Source organism: Mya arenaria, chromosome 14 (genome assembly GCF_026914265.1).
Source record: "Mya arenaria isolate MELC-2E11 chromosome 14, ASM2691426v1".
Taxonomy (NCBI): domain Eukaryota; kingdom Metazoa; phylum Mollusca; class Bivalvia; order Myida; family Myidae; genus Mya; species Mya arenaria.
The window spans coordinates 23,238,217-23,261,753 of NC_069135.1; the positions used below are offsets into that span (position 1 = coordinate 23,238,217).

Sequence of the window (23,537 nt, forward strand, 5' to 3'; positions counted from 1 at the left end):
CAAACCTGAGCCAATACCAAAAGCCAGAGGTCAAACTCTTAAACACAGACATAAATAAGTTGTAGACAAACAAATGTTACTAAGATTTGTAAAGTATTAAAACAAACGCTTTAGTAATCTAACAGTAATTAAGCCTGGCCTCTGACTGAAGGGTGCCGAAAAGTAAATAAAAGACAAACCATATTGTGTATCTTTGTTTGTACCCTGAGACTTCATCCGTCAAGGTCAACATAGCTTATGTCTGACAGTCTGTTCAGAAACAAATAAAGTATATTGGTCAAACAGAAATATAGCAAATATATGTCTGAACATTAAATTTCCTGGTTTCAAGGGCAGTAACTCCATATAAACAAGTTCTACTATCAGTATTTAAGTATTGTTTTCACAATGGTGAATTACAGCCGCAAGTTAACATGGCCAGGTTCAATAAATACATCAAAAGCAATTTAAAAATATTAAATGGTAATATAAAATGTTTGGTATAATATAAGAAATTTGACACACCACTGTGGCACTATATTAGGAGCCCCTGAAAGTGCATATAAATCTTCATGGGCTGACTGGCCGGTCCTTATAATGTCATCAATTTACATTTGCCTAGCCCAATGACATCATTGTTTCTTTCATATAGCGCTACCATTACAGCGCGCTTCACGGAATTTGCTTGCATGCCCTATTGCATGCATACAGCATCAATGCAAGAAAAAAATATCAATCTATGAAAAACCCTTAGTGGTGTGTAATTTTTTTTAAATATCAAACACTCAGGCTGATATTTAAATATTATAGACAATATTTCTGTACTTAGTAGCATGCTTAGTTAAACTTAAACAAGTAATTACAACAGTATATGGATCACATTCATTGGTACATAATGTCAAACAAGAGAGTGGTTTTGTTTTGTTGAGGAAACTTGAGTAACCTGAGGAAATACACATTTCCGGCTTGGTGACCTGGTGGCAACCCAAACTCACATTATGCCTAAGCCATATATTAAACCCTAAATGCACTGTTGAGAAACAGGCCATAATTTATCGTAACTTCTTAAGCGTAATAGACTTTTAAAACTTATTTCAATTAGCCAAAACACATACTTTAATTTGATTTTAATAAATAAACAAGAGCACCGCGGAGTGGGTGCCAACGCTCGTCTGTAATTCCAAGTCGAAAAGGGGGGATAACTCAATATTAATTAAAGGCAAAATTATATGACCTGCTATAAACATGCATAGTGTTAATAGGAACACGTGTAGCAAGTTTAATGTGAAAATGTTGAACGGTTTTTGAGTTATGAGGTAAGGTTAAAGTTTTTGGACGACGACGACGCAGACGCAGACGCAGACGCAGACGACGCCGACGACGCCAAGGCTATCACAATAACTCGACTTTTTTTCTTCGAAAAACAGACGAGCTAAAAATGGTTAATTGTGATTATCATTAAGAATTTAAGATAATTCCTATTTAAATTCTTTAACTCTTAAAGAAGTAAATATTACGCCAATTATAGAAAAACAAAAATAAAGAGCTTAGCTTAATCATGTTATAAGAGACTTAAGTAGTTTTGAGAAATTAGGGCCTGGTAAGCTTTACAACCAGTAACTTGAAAATCAAGGCTTATTTAATATGCATGTTCAATAATTAATATATTATTTTTATTTATTATTAAACTAGGTTGCCCATTCCAGGGCCTCATAACTTAGGCATTGTATATCTATTAAGACAGATTACCTTATTTGGCTGATTACAGATTGGATATTAATCACTAATTTGATTATGTTTTGTTATTAGGCCAATTAAGTAAGAAATACACATAAATATACAGACCTTGGATGCTATTTAAACAATGTGGTTTATTTTGCATACAATTAGATGTATTAGATTTTGCTTCATTCATATGATCACTATAACATTTATTTCATGCTCTAAAACCAGTCAGCTGTTATTGTTCCTTAAGAGTTTATGATGGTCCGCCTGTGCCCATTGGCTGCATTATGTCTTGACCTTGCCACTTATAACCTTGACCTTGCTTAACGGGATATCATTAGAAGTTAGAACTGACTACAACTTTCGGTCACATCTACTTTCCAGAAGTCAGTTTCCGAAACAGAGTGAGGTACAAAGAAATTTGAGTGTGTTTCCCTAGCTCTTTTAAATAGACTCCTTGGTCTCTTTTAGGTGCTCACATACAAGGGAGACAACTTTCCAGAGTATTAACCAGTACGTGTACTAGAAATTTCCCAGTATGGAAACATCTTACATCCAGCACCAGGCAACCAATTTTGAATGTCTTTTTGTATGACAACTTTGGGGATTGAACCCAGGACATTCCCTGCTCTATTGTTTTTACTACAGGTTTCATGTTCTAATAGCTCAGCTAATCTTGTTTTTTAGAGTCTCGAAATATAGTGGCCATGCAGCACTGGGCTGGCATTCATAAAGATTCTTAAGTAATTTGCCAACTTAAGTCATTTTCTTAAGCATCTCACTGATCATATGATATAATAACTTCATAACATCAGAAATACATTATTTCATTGATTTGCTTGAAAATACAATCATACTTTGAAGTTTTATGTTAAAAACACATACCGGTAGTCTGTTCTTTTAATTAGACTTTGAAATAATAAGGAGATTGACTTAAAATAAGAAATTAATTAAGATTTTTAAAAGTAGTTTGTCAGTCATTATTCGATTTAGGTATCTCACTGTTGTGCTAATGTCAAAAAGACTTATTTTTATAGACTTTAATCTAAACATTAATATTTTGTAATTTCACTATAATTTATAAACAGTTAAGGAAATCGGTTTTAAGTCAGTAAATGACCCTGCTTTTATGCCGTTAAAAGTCTTGAGGGCATTTGATTTCAATAAGCAAGTTGTGGCTGTAAATGAAATATGTAAAACCACCCAAAAAACTACTTTAACAATTAAACATTTCTTATACAATTGAAACTAATTTTAAGGAATATCTGATATAATATAATCTTAACTATTTTTGCCAAATGAAGAACAAAATGGTGACATAAATAGAAAAATATGTCACCAACAAAGACAGCAAATATCTTAGTCTTAAAACAATGTCTCTGTAATTGCATGAGATAAAATGCTGCATTAACTTCGTTATCATTCCCTATTCTGTAATTGTCCACTAATTGCCAACAAATTGAATAGCCCAGTTTCCTTAGATAAGTAGACTGATCAAAAGTATCTTTTATAGCTAATTGGGGTCAGACTGGTCACAAGACAGGCTTTCAAAGTCAATGGCACTTAAAAAGTCCTTATAAATTAAGAGTATGAATTTACATTAATATACTGCTGCCATTCAAAATAAGTTAAGTATTGTGCATAAAATGGTATTTATAATTAATTTATAAGGACTGTCCGTTTCATATATAAGCATTAAATTATTTCATATAGTTTATAAACACATATTTTTAGCAACCTTTAAAACATTTTTTTTTGCAATGGCCTTAGTTCTACTTAAACCTGAACAAGAGCTGTCACAGTATGTGACGAATGCCCCTGAATGTGACATTGACCTACGAACAAGGCCAGTACATGAAAAGTTGATCTTGCCTTTATGTGTCAAATACATATGGCAAGTTATTTTAAATTTCCTCTGAACATAAAAAAATACCACCTATACCTGACAACCTACACTGTTATGTCCTTATAATCAGAATTCCCTTGTGAATAAACACTTAGTGTATCTTTCACCTTAGAGGTAGGGACATGGGTCTTGCACAGGACACGTCGTCTTCGTATGTGGACAAATGTAGCAAGTTATTTTAAAATCTGTCCTTACAAGGGAAAGTTACAGCCCGGAGACACGAAAACCTATGCCTTATGTCCTTGTATGCAGCACTCCATTGTGAACAAACACTAAGTGTGACCTTGACCTTTGAGGTAGGGACACGGGTCTTGCACGCAACACGGCGTCTTGGTATGTAAACACATGTGGCAAGTTATTTTAAAATCTGTCCATACAAGGGAAAGTTACACCACGGACATGACAACCTATACTCTATGTCCTTATATGCAGCACTCCATTGTGAATAAACACTATGTGTGACCTTGACCTTTGAGGTAGGGACACGGGTCTTGCACGCGACACGTCGTCTTGGTATGTGGAACACATGTGGCAAGTTATTTTAAAATCAGTCCATACAAGAGAAAGTTACACCACGGACACGACAACCTATACTCTATGTCCTTATATGCAGCACTCCATTGTGAATAAACACTAAGTGTGACCTTGACCTTTGAGGTAGGGACACAGGTTTTGCACGCGACACGTCATCTTGGTATACGGAACACATGTGGCAAGTTATTTTAAAATCTGTCCATACAAGGGAAAGTTAAAGCCCGGACTCGACAACCTATACTCTATGTCCTTATATGCAGCACTCCATTGTGAATAAACACTAAGTGTGGCCTTGACCTTTGAGGTAGGGACACGGGTCTTGCACGCGACACGTCGTCTTGGTATGTGGTACACATGTGGCAAGTGATTTTAAAATCTGTCCATACAAGAGAAAGTAACAGCCCGGACACGACAACCTATACTCTATGTCCTTATATGCAGCACTCCATTGTGAATAAACACTAAGTGTGACCTTGACCTTTGAGGTAGGGACACGGGTTTTGCACGCGACATGTCGTCTTGGTATGTGGAACACATTTGGCAAGTTATTTTAAAATCTGTCCATACAAGGGAAAGTTACAGCCCGGACATGACAACCTATACTCTATGTCCTTATATGCAGCTCTCCATTGTGAATAAACACTTAGTGTGACCTTGACCTTTGAGGTAGGGACACGGGTTTTGCACGCGACACGTCGTCTTGGTATGTGGAACACATTTGGCAAGTTATTTTAAAATCTGTCCATACAAGGGAAAGTTACACCACGGACACGACAACCTATACTCTATGTCCTTATATGCAGCACTCCATTGTGAATAAACACTAAGTGTGACCTTGACCTTTGAGGTAGGGACACGGGTCTTGCACGCGACACGTCATCTTGGTATGTGGTACACATGTGGCAAGTTATTTTAAAATCTGTCCATACAAGGGAAAGTTACAGCCCGGACACAACAACCTATACTCTATGCTTTTATGCAGCACTCCATTGTGAATAAACACTAAGTGTGACCTTGACCTTTGAGGTAGGGACACGGGTTTTGCACGCGACACGTCGTCTTGGTATGTGGTACACATGTGGCAAGTTATTTTAAAATCTGTCTATACAAGAGAAAGTTACAGCCTGGACACGACAACCTATACTCTATGTCCTTATATGCAGCACTCCATTGTGAATAAACACTAAGTGTGACCTTGACCTTTGAGGTAGGGACACGGGTCTTGCACGCCACACGTCGTCTTGGTATGTGGAACACATGTGGCAAGTTATTTTAAAATCTGTCCATACAAGGGAAAGTTACAGAGCCGGACGGTCGGACGGACGAACGGACGGACAGTGCAATTTTAATATGCCCACCTTCGGGGGCATAAAAAGCCAAGGCTAGAATTGTTTATGGCCTTTGGAGGAGATTTTCCAAGTCAAATACTACAAGTTTAATATAAATGTTCTTGTGTAGCATACTTCAGGCATACACTGATTGGTAGGTATTTATGTTCCTTTAAAGATCCATTAACCTAAGATCTACAGATCCATAGCAATGAATTAATCCCTCCCTTCCCTCTCTTTATTGATTCCAATTCACTCTCTACTCCTCCCTCTACATTCTGTCTCAATTCTCTCTATTCTCAATCCCTGTCTTCAATCCTATATACTCCCCCTTCAGTCTCCATCCCTATCTACCATATCCCTTATCCATTCCTCTCATCTCCCCTTTCTATCCCTTCCGCATCCCTTTCTTCTCCCCTCTCTTCATTTTCCATCTGACACAACTTTCCTCACTCTATTATCCATCTTTATTCAACACTTCTCCACACGTCTCTAATCCTATCTCTCCATATACCAACTCCCCGCTCTCCATTATCCATCCCTCTCTACGCCCTCCCCCCTCCCTCTCTCTATATCTTAACTACCCTTTCTCCATTTTCTATCCTTTTTTTCTTCCCTTTTTCCATTCTGTACCCTCTCTCTTAAAAAATGATTGCTAAAGAACATCTTTCGAAATGCTAGCTCATGTACCAAAAAAGGCTGATACAATTTTATCTGATAGTCTTACGATTTTTAAGTAGCAAACATTCAATTCCTGAGAAGTCAACAGAACTGAACTTTTTGAAGAAACAAATAAAAAAAAAACTTACAATAGTGCTTGACACCATGCTTTATAACATCTAGAGTATGAGCAAGCCTGGGAAAACATCTTACCAGAGCAGGGCTCATGGGCCTGTGCCAATGTCGCCCAATTCAGAGAGAAATACCTTCAAGATAGACAGCAATAATTAATATGGGACGGATCATCCACTTACATATGTGATAGTTTTCTTCAATGCATGCCTGAAAATATCAATACAATGCCAAATTAAATTGATGGACATTTTATGGACTGGTCGTTTTATGGACTGCAACTTTGAATGCATTAACACTGCATTGCCATTGTTTTAAATAATTATTTCTAAATTTGCTTCAGGCTAAGGGATAGAATTCTACCAGCACTATTGTGTTCTTTGATAGAACCTACTGTTTACACTTAGGTTATAAACAACATAACTCTATGACATACAATATGTTAGGGTAGGTAATCCAGGCAAACACGTATTTTTAGCAATACTACTAAAAATAGTTTAGTGTAACCTTGGGGAACCTTCGAAACCAAAACAGACATCATCGTGAACATTCGATAATTAAACAAAATTAAACTATTTAAACATACGATTTGTTGTATCAATGTCAAAATAAGTCAAGTTCAACAGTACTAGAGTTAAAATAGTTTAAGTTAAAAATCTGTCTGCTTCATTATTTTGCTATTTTCACAATTCCACCAATTTTCACAACCCGGAAGTAGACGGCGCAAATAATTTATGAATGGACCAAAGTGTCTGCTAGAGATTTTTGGTGTTTTGGGTGCAATTTTCGTATAAGGAGGACAAATTTCGATGAGTGGATTGTTGATTGTACCCTCTAAGACATGACTTGCTATTTGCCACATTATTTACGTTGCAGAAAGGGCCACTGAATAACAGTAACAAAACATGTATTTTGCAGTGTTTGTGTTCACATCTTATTTTAGGAGGCTGGGTTGTTTGGGCAGCAGATAATAGTCAGTAGTATACCAGACTTAGTATGATGGTCTTTAATTGAAGATAAATTTTGACTGTTGTAAAACAAGGTGATTAACAAGGTTCAGTATCTAGGAATTAACATTTGTCTTCAGTTGAACTAGTGACAGTTTGTTCCAGGATAAACTCCAAAATGTTTAAACGAAAGAAGAAGTCACCTAGTGCAAAGGACATCAGTTCTTTGACTAAAAAGTCAGAGAACTCAAATGTGTCTTCACAGAGCTACTCCTCCCTTCCAAAAAGCATGTACTCAGGAACAGCTGATAAGAGTGGTCCACCAGCTATGCCACCAAGATCTGTGTCTGGATCGGCAACATTGAATTTAAATTTGAGCAAGAGTCCACCAACAAGTAGCTTACAGGACTTAAAAGGTGCCAATAGCCCACTGGATTTACCCATGGAAACATTTCAATCAATAACTGCTGCCTACAGTAATTTGAGTAAGGGTTACAGTCCGGGTGATATGAACAATTTGAGTAACACTTCAAGTAAACAAAAGTTGCAGAGTAGAAGCCCATACCAAAGTCCTGTTCATTCATCGTATAGTTCCAGTAGTGCCAGTCACAAAGCAAACACTCGTCATCGGTCTCTTGAAAAGGGAGAATATTCTGGTTTGTTCTCCGGGGAATCGTCAATAGATAGACAGATAGAAAGATTACAAATGATGATGCCTGCAGATGGTCACTCGGTAGAATTAAATAACAGTAGCAGCACAATGCCTGTTTCAAGAGGGGGAAGAAGTAGTAATAGTTCTATGACATATTCGCGTGAAAGGTCGCAAGAGAGAGAATATCCCCATATGGGGGCACGGTCTTTAGAGAGGGATCATTACTATCACATAAATAATAATCGATCAAGATCAAGTGATCGACAAGACTTTACCTCACAGTTACATCAGACTCAGGAACAGTTTAGACATTTTAGTCGAGATTCATTGATATTAGAATTACAATCACAAATTACAGATCTTAACAAAGACTGTGCGAAAATGCAGCAAGAACTTGATTCAACCAAAGACAAGTTGAGCTCTACTATGAACAGTATTAAAACATTTTGGAGTCCCGAACTTAAGAAAGAAAGGTCCCTTAGAAAAGAAGAGTGTGCCAAATACAGTCTACTTAATGAGCAGTTTAAAGCAACACAGGCAGAACTGAAGGTAATGTATTTGGAAATGTTCACATTTATATACATGTAGAACATAATTAAATCTTACTTTTTGCTGAAGAAAACTTCATTTGTTTTATTTTTGGTATTATATGTCAATTGCCCATTTTCATGCGTGAAAATGTAGATGTACCCGTAAACTGTAACTTGTCAATGAATTGAGTGTTTTTAAAAAAAATGTCATTCCTTCTATGTTAGAAGCTTTGGCTAGTTTGTTATTCTTCTGTATAAGTAAAAGACAATTTGATTTATTTTTGTTTATTAAACAGTTAAACAGTTTATTTATTGCTTTTACTCAATGACTTCTAAATGTTCTTCGAACACTGTACAATAAACACCTGTTATATGGAGTCCTGGACCTCTTAAAAATGACACAATAGTTGATTGTTATACAGTCTGCAGTTAAAAGACATTGCTGACAGCTGATACATTAGTGATCATATTTCACTATCTAAGATAATGATTTCAGTTTTCTGTTTTAAACTTGTGGTTTAAATTAGAAATGAAATAAAATATGTTGTCGCAGATGCTATTTTCATGTAATGCAGGTGAAACTTGAACATAAAAAAGAAAAATGCTGAAATAAACTTGAAATGCCATACAAATCAGTAGATAAAATGACATCTGGCTGTAAGTTAAGAACATTTGGGGCATGTATTTTACATTTGAAATTGCTGTCATTTAGTTAACTTTTATTCTGCAACATGTAAAAGAAGGTATAAACACGGGGAATGTAATGTTTGTTGCCATTAATTTGTTTCGTGTTTTCAATTAATTAACTATCTCTGACTGCCTATAAAGAAGTACTGAAAAAGGGTACATGTATTTATACAGAATTGTTTCATATAGTTACGTATCTGAGGGCTATGTGTATATATTAATTAGCTATTTGTTTATTTGAAGGAACCAGATTTAAATAAAAAGATACCGTACCTTTAATGGCAATATTAATTACCGTAATTGCTATATTTTCATCCATGTTTTTTTTTAAATGGGGGCGGGATTGACATTTTATCTTATACTTTGTTTAGATGAGTGTTTCACTGTTGAATACGTGTTCATACAATAAAAAAATAGAATGTCAACCCTGCCCCCATTTAAAAAGAACATGGACAAAAATCTAGCAACTAATATTTAGTCGCCTTAAAGTTAATTAAACTTGCAGGAAACATTTTAATGCGTGATTTGTTCTTTCCTTAACAAATTGCCACTAAATGATTGGTGTAGGTTAAAATATTGGCACTCACAGAGGGCACATGTTATCCATCAACTTTCAAGGGATGAAAAGAATTTCCAAGAACATAATTGCCAAGCGGTTTTACGGTACAAGACAGTTTATTCAGGGCAAAATTTCGATTTCATTTTACAGCTACGCCAGACTGTATGTATATATACATGAAAATGTATGGTTCAATCAAGTTACTAGATGATATTGTATTGGTTTTTTATTCATTACGTAGTAACTCGTACTATAGGAAGGACCCAGTTAAGCGATGATTCCATTGAATTGATTTCAAATCAAGCTGTTAAAATGTGCACGAAAAATTCAGCATATGGCTTTTCCTGGTTAAGGTTTCCCACCCAACTTACAAACAGAAAACCTGCATGCTTTGAAATGCGTGAAATATGTTTTGTCTCACAGCTACCTTGTGAGATAGAAGTATGAATACAGTAGTTATAATTGTTATATAATAAAGGTGATAATTAAAGAAGTCCAACTTCAACACAAATTATTTATTTATGAAACAACGTTTCGGCCATTATTTAATAAAGGGAATTCCCATAATTTGTATTTAAGCCATACGACAGAAAATATACTCAAGGTTGAAATGTTTTGAGTCTGAGCATACATGTACATCTTTCAACCAACAAATTTAACAGACATAGAGGATATTTGTTGATTACAGTGTAAGATAATTTTATTTCTCGAGGGTCATAGAAAAACACATTTTCGCAGATGGTGAAGCTAGTTCACATGTATCCAGTGGTTGAAATTAGCGCAAGCCCGCAAGCCCTGCACTGGTAAAATGTCTTTTTGGCTTGCTCAAATTCTGAATTTTATATAGCAGGGCTTGTTCAAAAATTTGATGCCAAGCAATAGTATAATAATTTGGGCTTGTTGATCCAAAAGTCTAATTTTGATGACTGTGTATCCCCTAGTTGCAGTGTCCATCTCAAGTTTTCATTTAATAGCATGTCTTTTAAGTGATTCAAATGAATACTGTATATGATAAAACGGTTTTAAGTATTGCGTTATGATCTGGATAATGGTATCCGACTTTCATGGATTTCTGCAGATCTTTCTTTCACGTGAGTCGAATACCACATCCCAGAAAACAACGCAGTACTTATATCCCTATTGTATTGCGTGCACAGACATTTTGCATAATTATAAAAATTTAGTTATAAATTCATTAACAATTCAAGCAATCAACATATTTTACTCATATTACATATTAAATAAAGTAAAACACAGTCTCACAACTTTCTGAATGACCCTCATAATACTGCTTTTTTTTCTTAAAAAACTCTAAAGAATTATACATGATCTCAATCTGTACCATACCTTAATCAAAAACACATTAATTAATTTATTTTGCTGCTTTCTTGTGAATAACTTTGATTAAGTGCTAAAAATGTTAAGAAAATAGCATCAAAACAGAAAAAGGATGTTATCAGACTTCAATTTATGAGAAAACCCAGCTTGAAAGATGCTACCAGCCAATTATTTGATTATTTTTTTCCAGCCCATTTGATTTTATCTTGGTATTTTATTTATATATACATGTACAAGACTGACAGGTATGGTTCTTAATTGTTACAGCTAATTAGGTAGTGTAACCGGTGCTTCTGCCAGGGTTAGAAAAGGGCAGGATTCTAGGTCAAAAAGGGGACTTATAATTGGCATTGAATGAGCCTTAATGGGGGCAAGGAAGGGCCAATTGTCAATTCATATTGTGTATGTTTTGTAACTTTTTTCCAATTGTCTTTTCTGATAACTCTTTCATCTGCCCCTGAATACCCTTCAGCTGGGAGATAATTAGTCCCCAGAGGTAGAAAGTATTATATTTCAAATGCCATGCTTCAAATTTGGTTTGTTTCTGTAATTTTAATTGGGATTTCACCAAACAAGAAAAGAGTAAAGCAGGACATTTAAACATGTGCTAACCTTTCTCCTTCTGGTGTCTTGGAGTATTTCAAAGGCAGATAAATGAGTTATCTGAAAAGACAATTTTAATTGCTGCCTGTTAATTGACCAATGCCTGGCCAAAGTTTCATGAACATTCTCAAGTATTGACTCAGTTGACTTCACAAAAAAGAAACAATGATTTTTACAAATAATTGTACATTTAGAAACTTAAGCTACACCCAAACAACCCAGAATTGATGCATGGCATATAACTCTCGGGGACTAAATCTCCCAGTTAAAGTGTTTTTCAGGGGAAGATGAATACAAATGTAGGTTATCGGAAAGGAAGATACTGATAGTTTGTTATGAACATAATACATTTTAATGCATGAATCTACATAAATAAAAAAATACAAGTGTGAGTGTAAGACTTTCCTCTGACAACAGTAGAACTATTGAATTACAAATGTTTTTATGGGAGTTTCAGGGGGGTTAAGAGGAAGGGTTTGGAAAGCACAGTCCCTCTTGATATGTGAGCTCCTGTGTATAGATTCAATGATGATGAAAATAACACAGGATGGTCTAATGAATGGGAGTAAGGGTTTGGGGAACACTGTCCCTCTTGATATGTGAACCAGTGCTCCAGCCAGGATTTGAAAAGGGCAGGGTGGAGTTTTGAAAAGGGCAAGCTACATGAGTCGTGTAGAGGTTGGGGTGGTTGTGGGGGGGGGGGGGGGGGTCCACCCTTGTCACAAGGTGTTTGTTTTTTTGTGGGGGGGGGTCCCCCCCCTAGAATTTGTTTTGTTTTTATACTCAATTTAAATCATTTTCCATGATTTTCAGACTTATACAAAATGGTGTTGTTGTTTTTTCTCAAAATTTAGAAGGGTGTGTTTTAATATCAAAATTAAAATTTGTCTTTTTGTCTGTGGTAGTATGATTGTACTTGTTTGGCATCTTCTTTAGTGCAATGTCACATATTTCTTTTAAAAGTTTGTAAGATGAAAGACAAAAACAAACACAGTTAAACATCAAATAAATAGATACACACAAAAAAAAAAATGTAGGGGACGAATCTTAGCTTGGTACGATCGGGTTTGGGTACGAATGTTACATTCAGCCTGTTTGTTATTTAATTGTCTTTGGTAAAATAATGTTTAATATGCTGATGTTTTAGAATAAAATGACAATAAAAATCACTACCCTGGTTTAAAAAATCACTTATTACACATAGAACATTGATAAAATAACTCAGAAAATCGTTCTGATAAAATGGCGGTTTCGGCGAATTTTGACAAGATCGTGGACATGATAAGTAAATACTAAATAAAGCATCAACATAATTTTGTGGATTACAAAGAAATTTTCATCATGAATATTTTATAAATAAACTTTCAAAACGTTTACTGAAAAGGTGATGTATTTGATTGTATTAGCGCCACCTTTCTTATGTTTACATATCGGCAGTGCCGTCTGCTTCAAATCAACAATGTTGAAAATGGCAAGTCTCGTCTGTACAGTACAATAAACAATTATTTTAAAAGATTTAATTGTGCTTCACAACATTTTTCACCATCCCTTCGCATTTTCTATCGCATTTTACGAACTTTCATCATTGGTTGAACGAGTTCTCAATGTATATTCTGATTGGCTGACATTCAATAGGCACGCCTCCTGCCGATGTTTCCCTATTTGGCTCTTCCTAATTATCGGATTAGTAGATGACCGATTATGAATACACAGGTCGTCTGCTCACTACACAAATACACAATTAGCTGTCATATGACTTGGTCAAGGCACATGGAAAGATGAAAGGGCAGTACGGCATATTTTAAGCAATCAATGGGGGCATGGTGACACCTAGCGGGAACACTATTATCATAAGTATTACGTAATTTGTCTCAATTATGACAGCCGATTAAGGGCTGTCAATCTTTTTATAATCATTTCAATAGTAAAAGGGCACAAACGGGATATTTGGGGCTAATAGAGCATTTTGAAAAGGGCACTACTCAAAAAGGGGGCAGGGCGGTAAGAAAAGGGGCACGGGCGCTGCGCCATTGAAAAACGGGCTAGCTGGAGCACTGCTGTGAACTCCTGTGTATAGATTCAATGAAGATGAAAATAACACAGGATGGTCTTATGATCGGGAATGCTCCACATGCTTACAGAAAGATATTGGATTTGCAAACATTTGTATCATTTGATGCATGCCAGATGCATCAATATTATAGCATAAGATTTGGAAAGCTGTTCCCTTTGCATGGGAGACTTTCCGTTCGGCTGCAAGATTTATTAATAATGATACTCCAAATTAGCATTTGTACTTGTACGAAATACAAAATGTGCTTGTATCAAAGAAGGTATTAAGTGGTTCAAGTTGAAGTCTGCATTTATTTGGTAGGAAAAAATTATGTCTGAAATATTATGCATTGCTTTTGATTTCAAGACTGAACTTGATGTTTTAATTAATGGTTAAAGGTTGTTAGTATGTTCTTACAGAAATAATTGGTTTTGGTGCGACACAGCCGCATCACCATTTATTTATGTAAGTACTTACCGACAATCTTTGAATTTTTTAGTGGTCTGCATCTTATTTCGTAAACCCACCTGTTTTAAATCAATAACGTCTGACTGCTAATAAACTGAAATAAACGAATTGAATTTTGAGAAATACTGCCTCATCAGACAGGGGCGTTGTCAGTATTTCACCTTCCATTAATGTCAAATGAATAATCTTAACATCTTACCATGAATTATTTGGTGTTCGAGGGATTTTTTTTGTTTCTGGTAAATAAATGCAAACGTTTATTATTACTTTTACTTTCCTTGAAAAGGTTGAGAAAAAATATCATGCTATTAACAGGCACTTTATCTGCATGGCGTCCGTTAGCATTTGTAGTAGTTTTAGTATATATTGTACAGAGTTTATACAAGTAAATAAACTGTTTAAGTAATTTTTGATATGTTTGAAGATATTAATAATGAATATATACTGATAACATAGAAGCCAAACCACCAATGTTACATAAGACTGGTTTTCATAAAAGCAGGATAAAATCTTCATTTTTTTCCCAGCTATCAAAGTCATCTCCTGTTCCATTTATTATATGATTACCTGGAATTTGCTACAAACAGGTTGTTTCTCTGGAAAATGTTGGGAGTTCTGATGGGTTGAAAAGTGGATGGGAAAAACAGACTCCTTGAAATTGGGCTTAGGTTTATTAGTTTATTTATCTTTTGACCTGAGAAAATCAAGCTGTTGTAGGATCTTGCATTTTTGTTTTAACATTTTAACTGGTTTTGTTGTTTAAGTTTAAACTGATCAATTTTACAACAATTGTGAAACAAGCTATTAAAACATATAAATCACACACAAAATTATGGGCGAGTGTGGTCTTGTGTTGTGGGGGAAACTGGAGTACTTGAATAAAACTCACATGTCGGGCTCGGTGACCACAAAACCAAACTCACATGTGCCCAGGCTGGGAATCAATCCAGAGTTGCCTTGGTGGGAAGTGAGTGAGCTAACCACAACCCTAACTGGACAACCCAGTTTTGCAGTTTGCTGATGCTTAATAAGGTGTAACCCCTCCCACCTTTGTGTACCCAAGTACTGTCACCTTCTACCCGATTCCTGCAAAATGATATTTCTCAAATCTGCATACTGTATAATGCAAACAAAATAGTTTCTGTGTACAACGTTCCCCCCTCTAGAGCACAAGTACAGTCAAAACTCGCTATGTCAAAGTCGTTGAGACCTCCGCAAATACTTCCATTGAACGCGTATTCAATATAACCGAGATACAAAACATGTCAAAATTAACCGAACACATGGAAAAAAGGTTGATGTAACCAGAACATTGAGATAACAGAGTTTGACAGAGTTTTGACTGTACTCCTTAAAAAGCTCCTGATTACGGCGAGGGGGGGTGGTATAGCATTTGTGCTGCTATAAATTATTAAAAAAAATGCTGGCTGGTCCAACTCCAATAAAAGAAAACAGGCCTGCGTGTATACGATAAGCAAGCTGTTGTTAAAAATACATGCAGTTATAGAGATAAGTCAAATGCTTAAATCTGAATTCTCACACTGAAGCGCTTGAAATAAATTAAATCAGAAAGCCATATTTGTAAATTGTAAATTGCCATGCTGAATTTTTTTTATCTTGTCTGTGTTTTAAACAGATAGCCTTTTTATTGTTGTCAGCACTGGCAGGATTGTCGTGCAGAAGCATTGACCATGGCTATAACTCAAAAACAGTCTGAGACCCTTAAAGAAAACTTGGTATGCATGTTGTTAGAAACATCAAGCACCTGTTCAGCAATGCCCATAATTCTGGCTTTAAAAATTGTCAAGAAATGCCCCCTCTAATGTTTTACTGAAGAAACTGCAGTGCTCTTATTTAATTTATAGCCAAAAACCATGGAAATCAAGATTTAACTTTTTTCTCAAAATGTGTTGCATTACATTCTGTAGAAAAATATATTCTGTGCTCTTAGTTGAGCTATATTCTTTCAAACTGTAATATAAAATCTGTTTTTTGATAACCTTAGTGAACACGAAGTCTTGATAATAGCTACAGCTTAATGAAAAAACATCTGCATTAAAGAATTTTCACTGCCTTTCCCTGCTGTAAAAAATGCTCATTTGTTAAGTAACGACTCAAATTATATTACATGTGTTATATAATACAATTTTTCCATTCCAGAAACATGTTAACTCGATTCATGAACTGGAATCGAAAGCCCAGTCAAAATCCAAAGAACTTCCAAGCTCGGTGTCCAAAGCTGATTATGAAAGTCTTAAACGTAACCAAGATGACCAAAATAAGGAAGTTAAGATTCTCCGAAAAACTGTTGACGAAATGGAGTTGCGACACGAAACACAGAAACAGACTCTTGCGGCTAGAGATGAAAGTATTAAGAAACTTTTAGAAATGTTACAAAGTAAAGGTGTAGCTATTGATAAGATAGAAGAATCTCAAAAAGAACTGGAAAAGTTTCGAGTTCAAAAAGTTGAAGATACGATCAAAATGGGTGACCTCAAACGACAGAATGAAAATAAAGAAGCGGAAATTTCTGATCTTAAAGAGGTGAGTCTATTTATTGTCTTTGCTAGAACTACATGTATGCCTAAATATTTATATTTGCACTTGATATTTTTACTATAAATTTTGCATTCTTTTGCATGAATCAGTTGACCTTTCATGACCTCTATATGCAGAGTTTCGGAAGTTAAACTTGCGTCATGCTTTTAAATGTAAAACACAAATATAAAAAATCTCCATAATCTTCCTGATAATTGGGAAAACTATTGCAACCAAAAAACTAAAGTAATGAAGAGGAGAAAATGCCTTGATTTTGCAAATTTTCTAAGAACAGCTAGAGCACTTCATGGAATTGTAAAATCTCGGCCGAGCGTTCATACTGCATTTTTGAGGCATCCAAAATGTTAGTGGGAACATACCTAATAACTGCTCAAAATAAAATTTCTAAATTTAAGCCAGCTTAAAGTTAAACTCTCACAGATTTACTGTTAACTTTTATTTTTTGTCTTAGGCCTCACCAAATTTGTTCCTCGGATTTTTGCCAAAAAAATTGGAGCAAGCAAGCGAAAAAACATAAAAATACAAAGAAGCGAGCAAAAAGCAATAAATATTTTTTTCTTATAATCAATATAAATAAGAAAGATGATTCAATAAAAAAATTGCCCTTTAACCCATTTGAATGCAATCTTGAACTAAACCTCAAATGGGCATTGGGAAAATGTCCGAATACATACTATTTATTTATCTGTTTAGTACACACCTTTTATGGATAAACCAAATTTCTAATATAATTAAAACATATTTTAAGTATAACGATCATTAATAATTAAAAAAAAATAACGCTGCTTTTACAAAAAAGTGACAAACAACTTCTATAATCTACCTGTATCACTTTAACATCAGTTGCTACTGTATTTAGACGTTCATTAGGATTGATTTCAGATTTTTAAAAATGAAATTTTACACTGGAATCATCAAAAATGATCGATATACACTGTATAAAATACCACGCATTGGTTACTTACCTTTACAAAAACACTTAAACTAGCCTAGAACAATAATAATTGATTATTTTTTCAGCCTTTAAAAAAATGAATACCACATAAAATCTGGTTGGTGATTAAAAAAAATAGGAGCGGGAGCACAATATTTTTTATTTTTTTTTACATTTTCAAAAAAATAGGAGCAGTAAATCCGCGGAATGAAACATCAATTTGGTGTGGCCTTAGAATGAGCCAAATTTTGCCTATATATCTGAAAACCAGCGATATACTGGTAAGACTGCTGATAAAAGATCAGATCGCAGTTTTTCATATTTACGTTCCAAAATTAATGATTTATGGCTAAAAGTGTAATTAACAAATAAATGGATAAAACATTAATTTTTGAACATAAATATGAAAACCTGCGATTTTATCTTTTGTCAGCAGTCTTATATCCCTGGTTTTCATGCATTTTCGCAAAAATATGGCTCGTTCCAAAAAAGTAAAAAGTTGTCAAAACATTCTATCGGTAGGAGTGCAGCTTTAAGCTTTTACCCTCCTGTTGAGACCATAATCATGCACAAAATGACTGTTATTGTACAATATTTGGTAGATTTTTATTTATATGAAGTTTCGTTGAGATGAAAGAATAACAGTAGAACTCTTTCAATGTTTTTTTTTCTAGTGTATTTCCATAAATGTAATAACCTGATGTAGATTTTCATTTATATAAATATGAAGTTTTGTTGATTTGAAGGAAAACAGTAGAATTCTTCTAAAGTTTTTTCAAATGCATTTACTAAAATGTAATAACCTAAGAAAAATATATACAGGGGGAGATCTAAATTTTAAAGACTTTTAAAAGTTAAAAGCTTTCAAATGTTTGCCTATTATTTTGTTCAGAACTGAGAAATTATCAAATTATCGTGAAGGTCATATTGCAATGTGAGAGTTATAAAAGCATACCAAGGGTAATTTTAAACTATGCCTTGAACAAACCTGTATTGTTTAATTATAGTTGAAAATAGTCTCAAGGTAACCTCAGAAGAAAACAAGACTGATGAAATTTAAAATAACAAGCAATTAATGGTTTTATGTTCTGTTGCATTTATGTTGGCAGGAATGTCTCTTTTCTAAATGCAGTTCTCAAGGACATTTATATTCCACTGGAAATTAACTCTTAGCCTTGAATAGGCACAAGATAATAGATTCCGAGCTGAGAGGGTTGAATCTGTCTAGACTTCCTCAGAGAACACAACATTTTAGACAATTGGATAATCATTATTTACCAAAAAAATCAAGGTTGAGTTCTGACCCCCCACAAAACAAATAATTATGATAAATATTAATAAAATTCTGAAGGGGACTGTTTGGGGGGAGGGGGAATAGATGGGTAGATGCATGTCATAAGGTGGAGTTCTGAACCCCACAAAACAAATATGATGAACATTTATAAAATTCTGAAGAGGACTGTGGGGGGGATGTCAAAAGATAGGCCTCCCTTATGTTGAGATCCTGGATTTGCTGTCCTGACATGTATCATTTTGGCATCAATGCCAACACTGGTTCTTTTAGCTATGAACATCATTAATCATTCTCAGATTCAAACTTGTTAGATGAATGTGGTTTTTGACTAGTCAAATTAACCCAAATCTCTCAGAAGTATTCCTGGTGGTTATTTGAGTACCTGTAGATAGGATGGGAAGCTTACAGTTCTGAATAAGCCAATAAATGTGGCTGTGAAATGATATACGTTGTACCTGAAGGGCCTCATTCAATAATCAACTGAGAAAGAACTTTAAGTTTAAGATGAGAATTTAAGTATTTGAATGGCTTGTTTAATTAGCTGACCAATTAGTCTAAATTGGTGAACTGAATCACTGAAACATGAATAATATAAGGATAAGATTTATATAGAATATGGTCCTCCATATCAGCACCTCACCAAAAATGTTCACTGGGGCCAATCTGTGCCACTGTATTGTATGTCCACCAGAAAAGTGAATCATATATAGTATCAATATTTTCAATCCGTCAAACACAATAGTTAAGGAATAGAGTTTGGCTTCTGAAAGTTCTCTTTAAAAAATGAAACATTGAAAGAAAAACTATTGTGCTCTTATAGTGCTAGCCATCCCACAATGCCAAATTGGGAGCATTTGTCATGTGACAGTGACAGCTCTTGTTGTTTAGATATTTGTTTACTTTGTAATAATAAAACCACTGCATTGATAGCATTGATAGCTCTTCCTGAGGGCTAAGAAATATAAAAGTTGGTAGTGTCAGATATATAGCATAACTGAGTTTAAATTTTAATATTTCAGAGACTGAGCCAGTTGACAGATGAACTGGAGTCGGCCCAGGTACAGCTAAAACAGTTACCGTCCAGTACCCATACCATGCAAGCAATCATGGAAGCAAAGGTAACATCCCCCCAACCTACCTACATCAAGTGGAAGATAAGATAGAGTTTAGACCTCCCTTCCCACCCCCTCTCCCCCTCAATTTCCTGAACCCCCATCCCAACCAGCCATAACTGCCCTGGATCAACATATACATCTGCCACCCAGTACCTATATCATATAAGCAATCATGGAAACCAAGTTAGCAAGATCATGCTTAGATTTTGCTTCCACTCTACGGTAATCACCCTCCCACCACCTATCCACGACACCACTTCCATACACTCCCACACACAGCAACTGCTCTGGTACAACTCTAACAGCTGCCATCTGATCCCCATACCAAGCAGGCAATCATCAAAGGTAAGGTAGACTAAGACCCCTATCGTTTTACCCAACTGCCTTTATATCTCCTCACCATGCCAGGAGACAACTATCAACACGAAATAATACCACTCCTCATCCTTCTCTTCAGTCCTATGCCAACTTTTTCCTCATCCCACCAAAACGAGGGGAAAAAACAGGAAACAGTTTTTTTTTCACTAAAAAAAACAATACAGAAAATTAAATGTGATTTGCTCATGAAAACAGTAAGTTGGACCATGGACATTTTAGAATTTCAATGAAACAAAGGAATCAGTGTAAGTGACTCCCAACTTATAATAACAATTCAGTTGCAGACATAAATGGTTCAAAATGGAAATATAAAGGCTCGGGCGACCATAGACAGACATGACTCATGTTTTTATGCGTTTTGTTCATGTTTTATGCATATAAATATTGGTTTGGCGAATACTAAATATATCTGAGTATCATGAATTTCCTTTAGCCAGTGCAATTTTGGAATTACACCCAAAACCTGATGTAAATCTTGAAGAGAATATCATTGAATATCTTTTTATTTTTTCTAGCACAGAACTAGTTGTTTCAAATGTTTTAAGCTTGTCTGTTTTTATTAGGATAAAGTCTTATTATTGTGCTTGCCTTCGTGTTGTTGTTTGAGTGCAAAATCTTTCCCCTTGGCCATAACCCTAACTTTTTTCACGTGCTACCAGTAGCAATACTTACATGACCAACAACGCCCAAAACTCGGGCGCAAATAATTGTTGAGCCCATGGTTGTCCCCCTTGATAGGCTAAAATACAGATGAACATTGGTATCTGCCTGTCATGTGTGCTTTCATTATGGCACAGGGCCTGAAGTCATTATTGTCTGGTTACCTTCAACATCGGAGTCAGGAGAGCCCTATAAAGGGCTTTTAAAAAGCCGGTTTTGCTTCTTTGGCAGGGCCTTCACGTGAGCCCAAAGTCCATTGACACCATTGTTTCAGCCCTTAAGCTGCCAGATCAATCACACTCCTGGTACATGGAATAAACGTTTAATCCATCAAAATATGCTATTGACATGAAATTTGAAAATTCAATCAAATACCTTTACTAATATTGTTTACTGGTACTTGCCTTTATTTTTCAAGCAAAATAACTTATAATGGCAGTAGCAGATATGTTTTATATTAGTAGCAGTCAGCCGTAAGATTTCTTCATGAAACCAATTCAATTAGTCTTGTCAACTTGTCCGGTCTCAGGTTTTTTAATGTCAGAAATCATGATGAAAGAACAGATTGGATAATCTACGATCAATATGAGATTGATAGTTCAATTTCCTAATATGATTTCGAGTTCAGCCACTTAATTTATTAGATCTCTCTAACATCGACAAAACAGACGATTGTTTTCATTTTTGGTGTGTTGCCTGTTTTTGTGATTCTGTGATAATATAGCCATTTGGACTGGTATTATGAAACTTGTTCCTTATGTTCGGAATATTTTGTGACAATTTTCTTTATGGAATTATTTAATCATCATCAAAAAATTTGTTATTCAATATTAGGTAGAATTTTAATTTCCTTATGTCCGGAATATTTTGTGACAATTTTCTTAATGGAATTATTTAATCATCATCAAACAATTTGTTATTCAATATTTGGTAGAATTTTAATTTGTGGTAAAATAAATTTGTGAAAAAACAAGAATCTAAATGTAAAACTTCCCTGAAATATTTCACAGTATTATATAAAATGCACCTCATGTTGTTGTTCTTTTTAGCTCATCTCCTTTTCAAGGACAAATGCTAAAGTATTGTGGTTGCCTTCAGATGTGTCCGTATCATCGGCGTTGTTTTGCACAAACTTTTACCGTGAAGTTCTTACCCAAAATAACATTCAAGATATTCGAATGAAACTTGATACACTTGTTACCAAAAAACAAATGTGCACATCTGTCGTATGTACAGCCAGACCCATTACTCTGGCTTTAATTATGTTCAGTTATCTCCCTTGATTGACTTAAACAATTAGCTCTACATCACTCTTGTTTTAAATTAAAACAGTTATTTTTATCCAGGGTTCAAGGATTTCTTCACCTGTGAAAATATTCAGAAATCTCAGGGGTAAAGTGTATCAGATTTGGAAAAGAAGGCGTGCTGAGCCAAGATGGCAGCGTGAAAAGCTCCGCATTATAAATAACAAATTATCTTTTTACCCAGGATTCAAGAATTTCTGCCCTTGAGAAGGAACTTGGTAATCTGGAGGAAAGACTGCACAGATTTGGGGAAGAAGGCGTGTCCAGTCAAGATGGCAGCTTGAAAAGGGACATTCTTCCTTGGAAAGAGAAGGCTTTAAGGGCTGAGGTAAGGGTTTGCTTGAAAATTTGGTAAGGGTTATTATTAGCAGCACCCTGCAAATAATTGGGTAGGAAGAAGTGGGTTAAGATGGTAAGTCTAAAACGGAAAATGATTCTGAGAAAGGGACAGCCTCTGGGGTAAGATTCATTTGTTGTAAACTACGAATTTGGTTATTGTTAGCTAGGGTAGGCTGCTGGCATACCCACAGGATTTAGACAAGTTGAACTATTTGTTGACTTAATCCAACCCTGGGGAAAAAAAATTAGTCAAAATTTCGGTGGTCAGAGTAGTTCTTGGCATCTTGGCTTTCTTACTCTTGCAGCGAGGCTATAATATTGTTATTTTCTGCAGAAGATTTTGGATGAATAATGTGCAAAATATGGATTTTGAGTTCTATGTTTGAACACTGCTTCAGTTCACGATTGTTTAAAACAACAACAGAGTGTTTGCAGTCATTATGATTAGAATTTGATCAACCAGCATAATTTTTTCATATCTATTAGTCCATTCAAATGTGTTATAGGCCATGAAAATACAGTATGTAAAATAAAAATTTTGAAGAAGCCCGAGCACTATTTTTTGTATCTCTAGTTTGCAGTTTGGTACTTATTTCTTTATCTTTGTTCCTGTTTTTTCCCAGCTTGAGACGTTGAAGACTGACCTCGCCACCCGGGACAATGAGATTGTGGGCCTTAAGATGAAAGTGGACACGCTAACCAATCAGCAAACAGAACGGCAACACTACATCGACGTCCTGAAAGATCAGATCAAATCCAAGGAACAACAGTCATCCATGTTTAACGCTGATGTAAGGGTTTGTCCATGTATAATATATGTATTCATGTATATAATATGGCAGTTAAAGGAGAA

At 35.2% G+C, this 23,537-nt stretch overlaps 1 protein-coding gene across 1 annotated transcript in view; it reads left to right on the top strand.

The window, feature by feature from the left end:
• Window positions 1-6,793: 6,793 nt before the first annotated feature.
• Window positions 6,794-23,537, top strand: part of LOC128216422 (ELKS/Rab6-interacting/CAST family member 1-like) — a 39,012-nt gene continuing 22,268 nt past the window's right edge. The window contains exons 1-5 of the mRNA XM_052922985.1: window positions 6,794-8,412; window positions 16,262-16,645; window positions 19,908-20,006; window positions 22,530-22,673; window positions 23,308-23,475. Of these exons, the coding sequence (XP_052778945.1) occupies window positions 7,390-8,412; window positions 16,262-16,645; window positions 19,908-20,006; window positions 22,530-22,673; window positions 23,308-23,475 (1,818 nt within the window). The 5' untranslated portion in view covers window positions 6,794-7,389. The remainder of the gene's footprint in view (window positions 8,413-16,261; window positions 16,646-19,907; window positions 20,007-22,529; window positions 22,674-23,307; window positions 23,476-23,537) is intronic.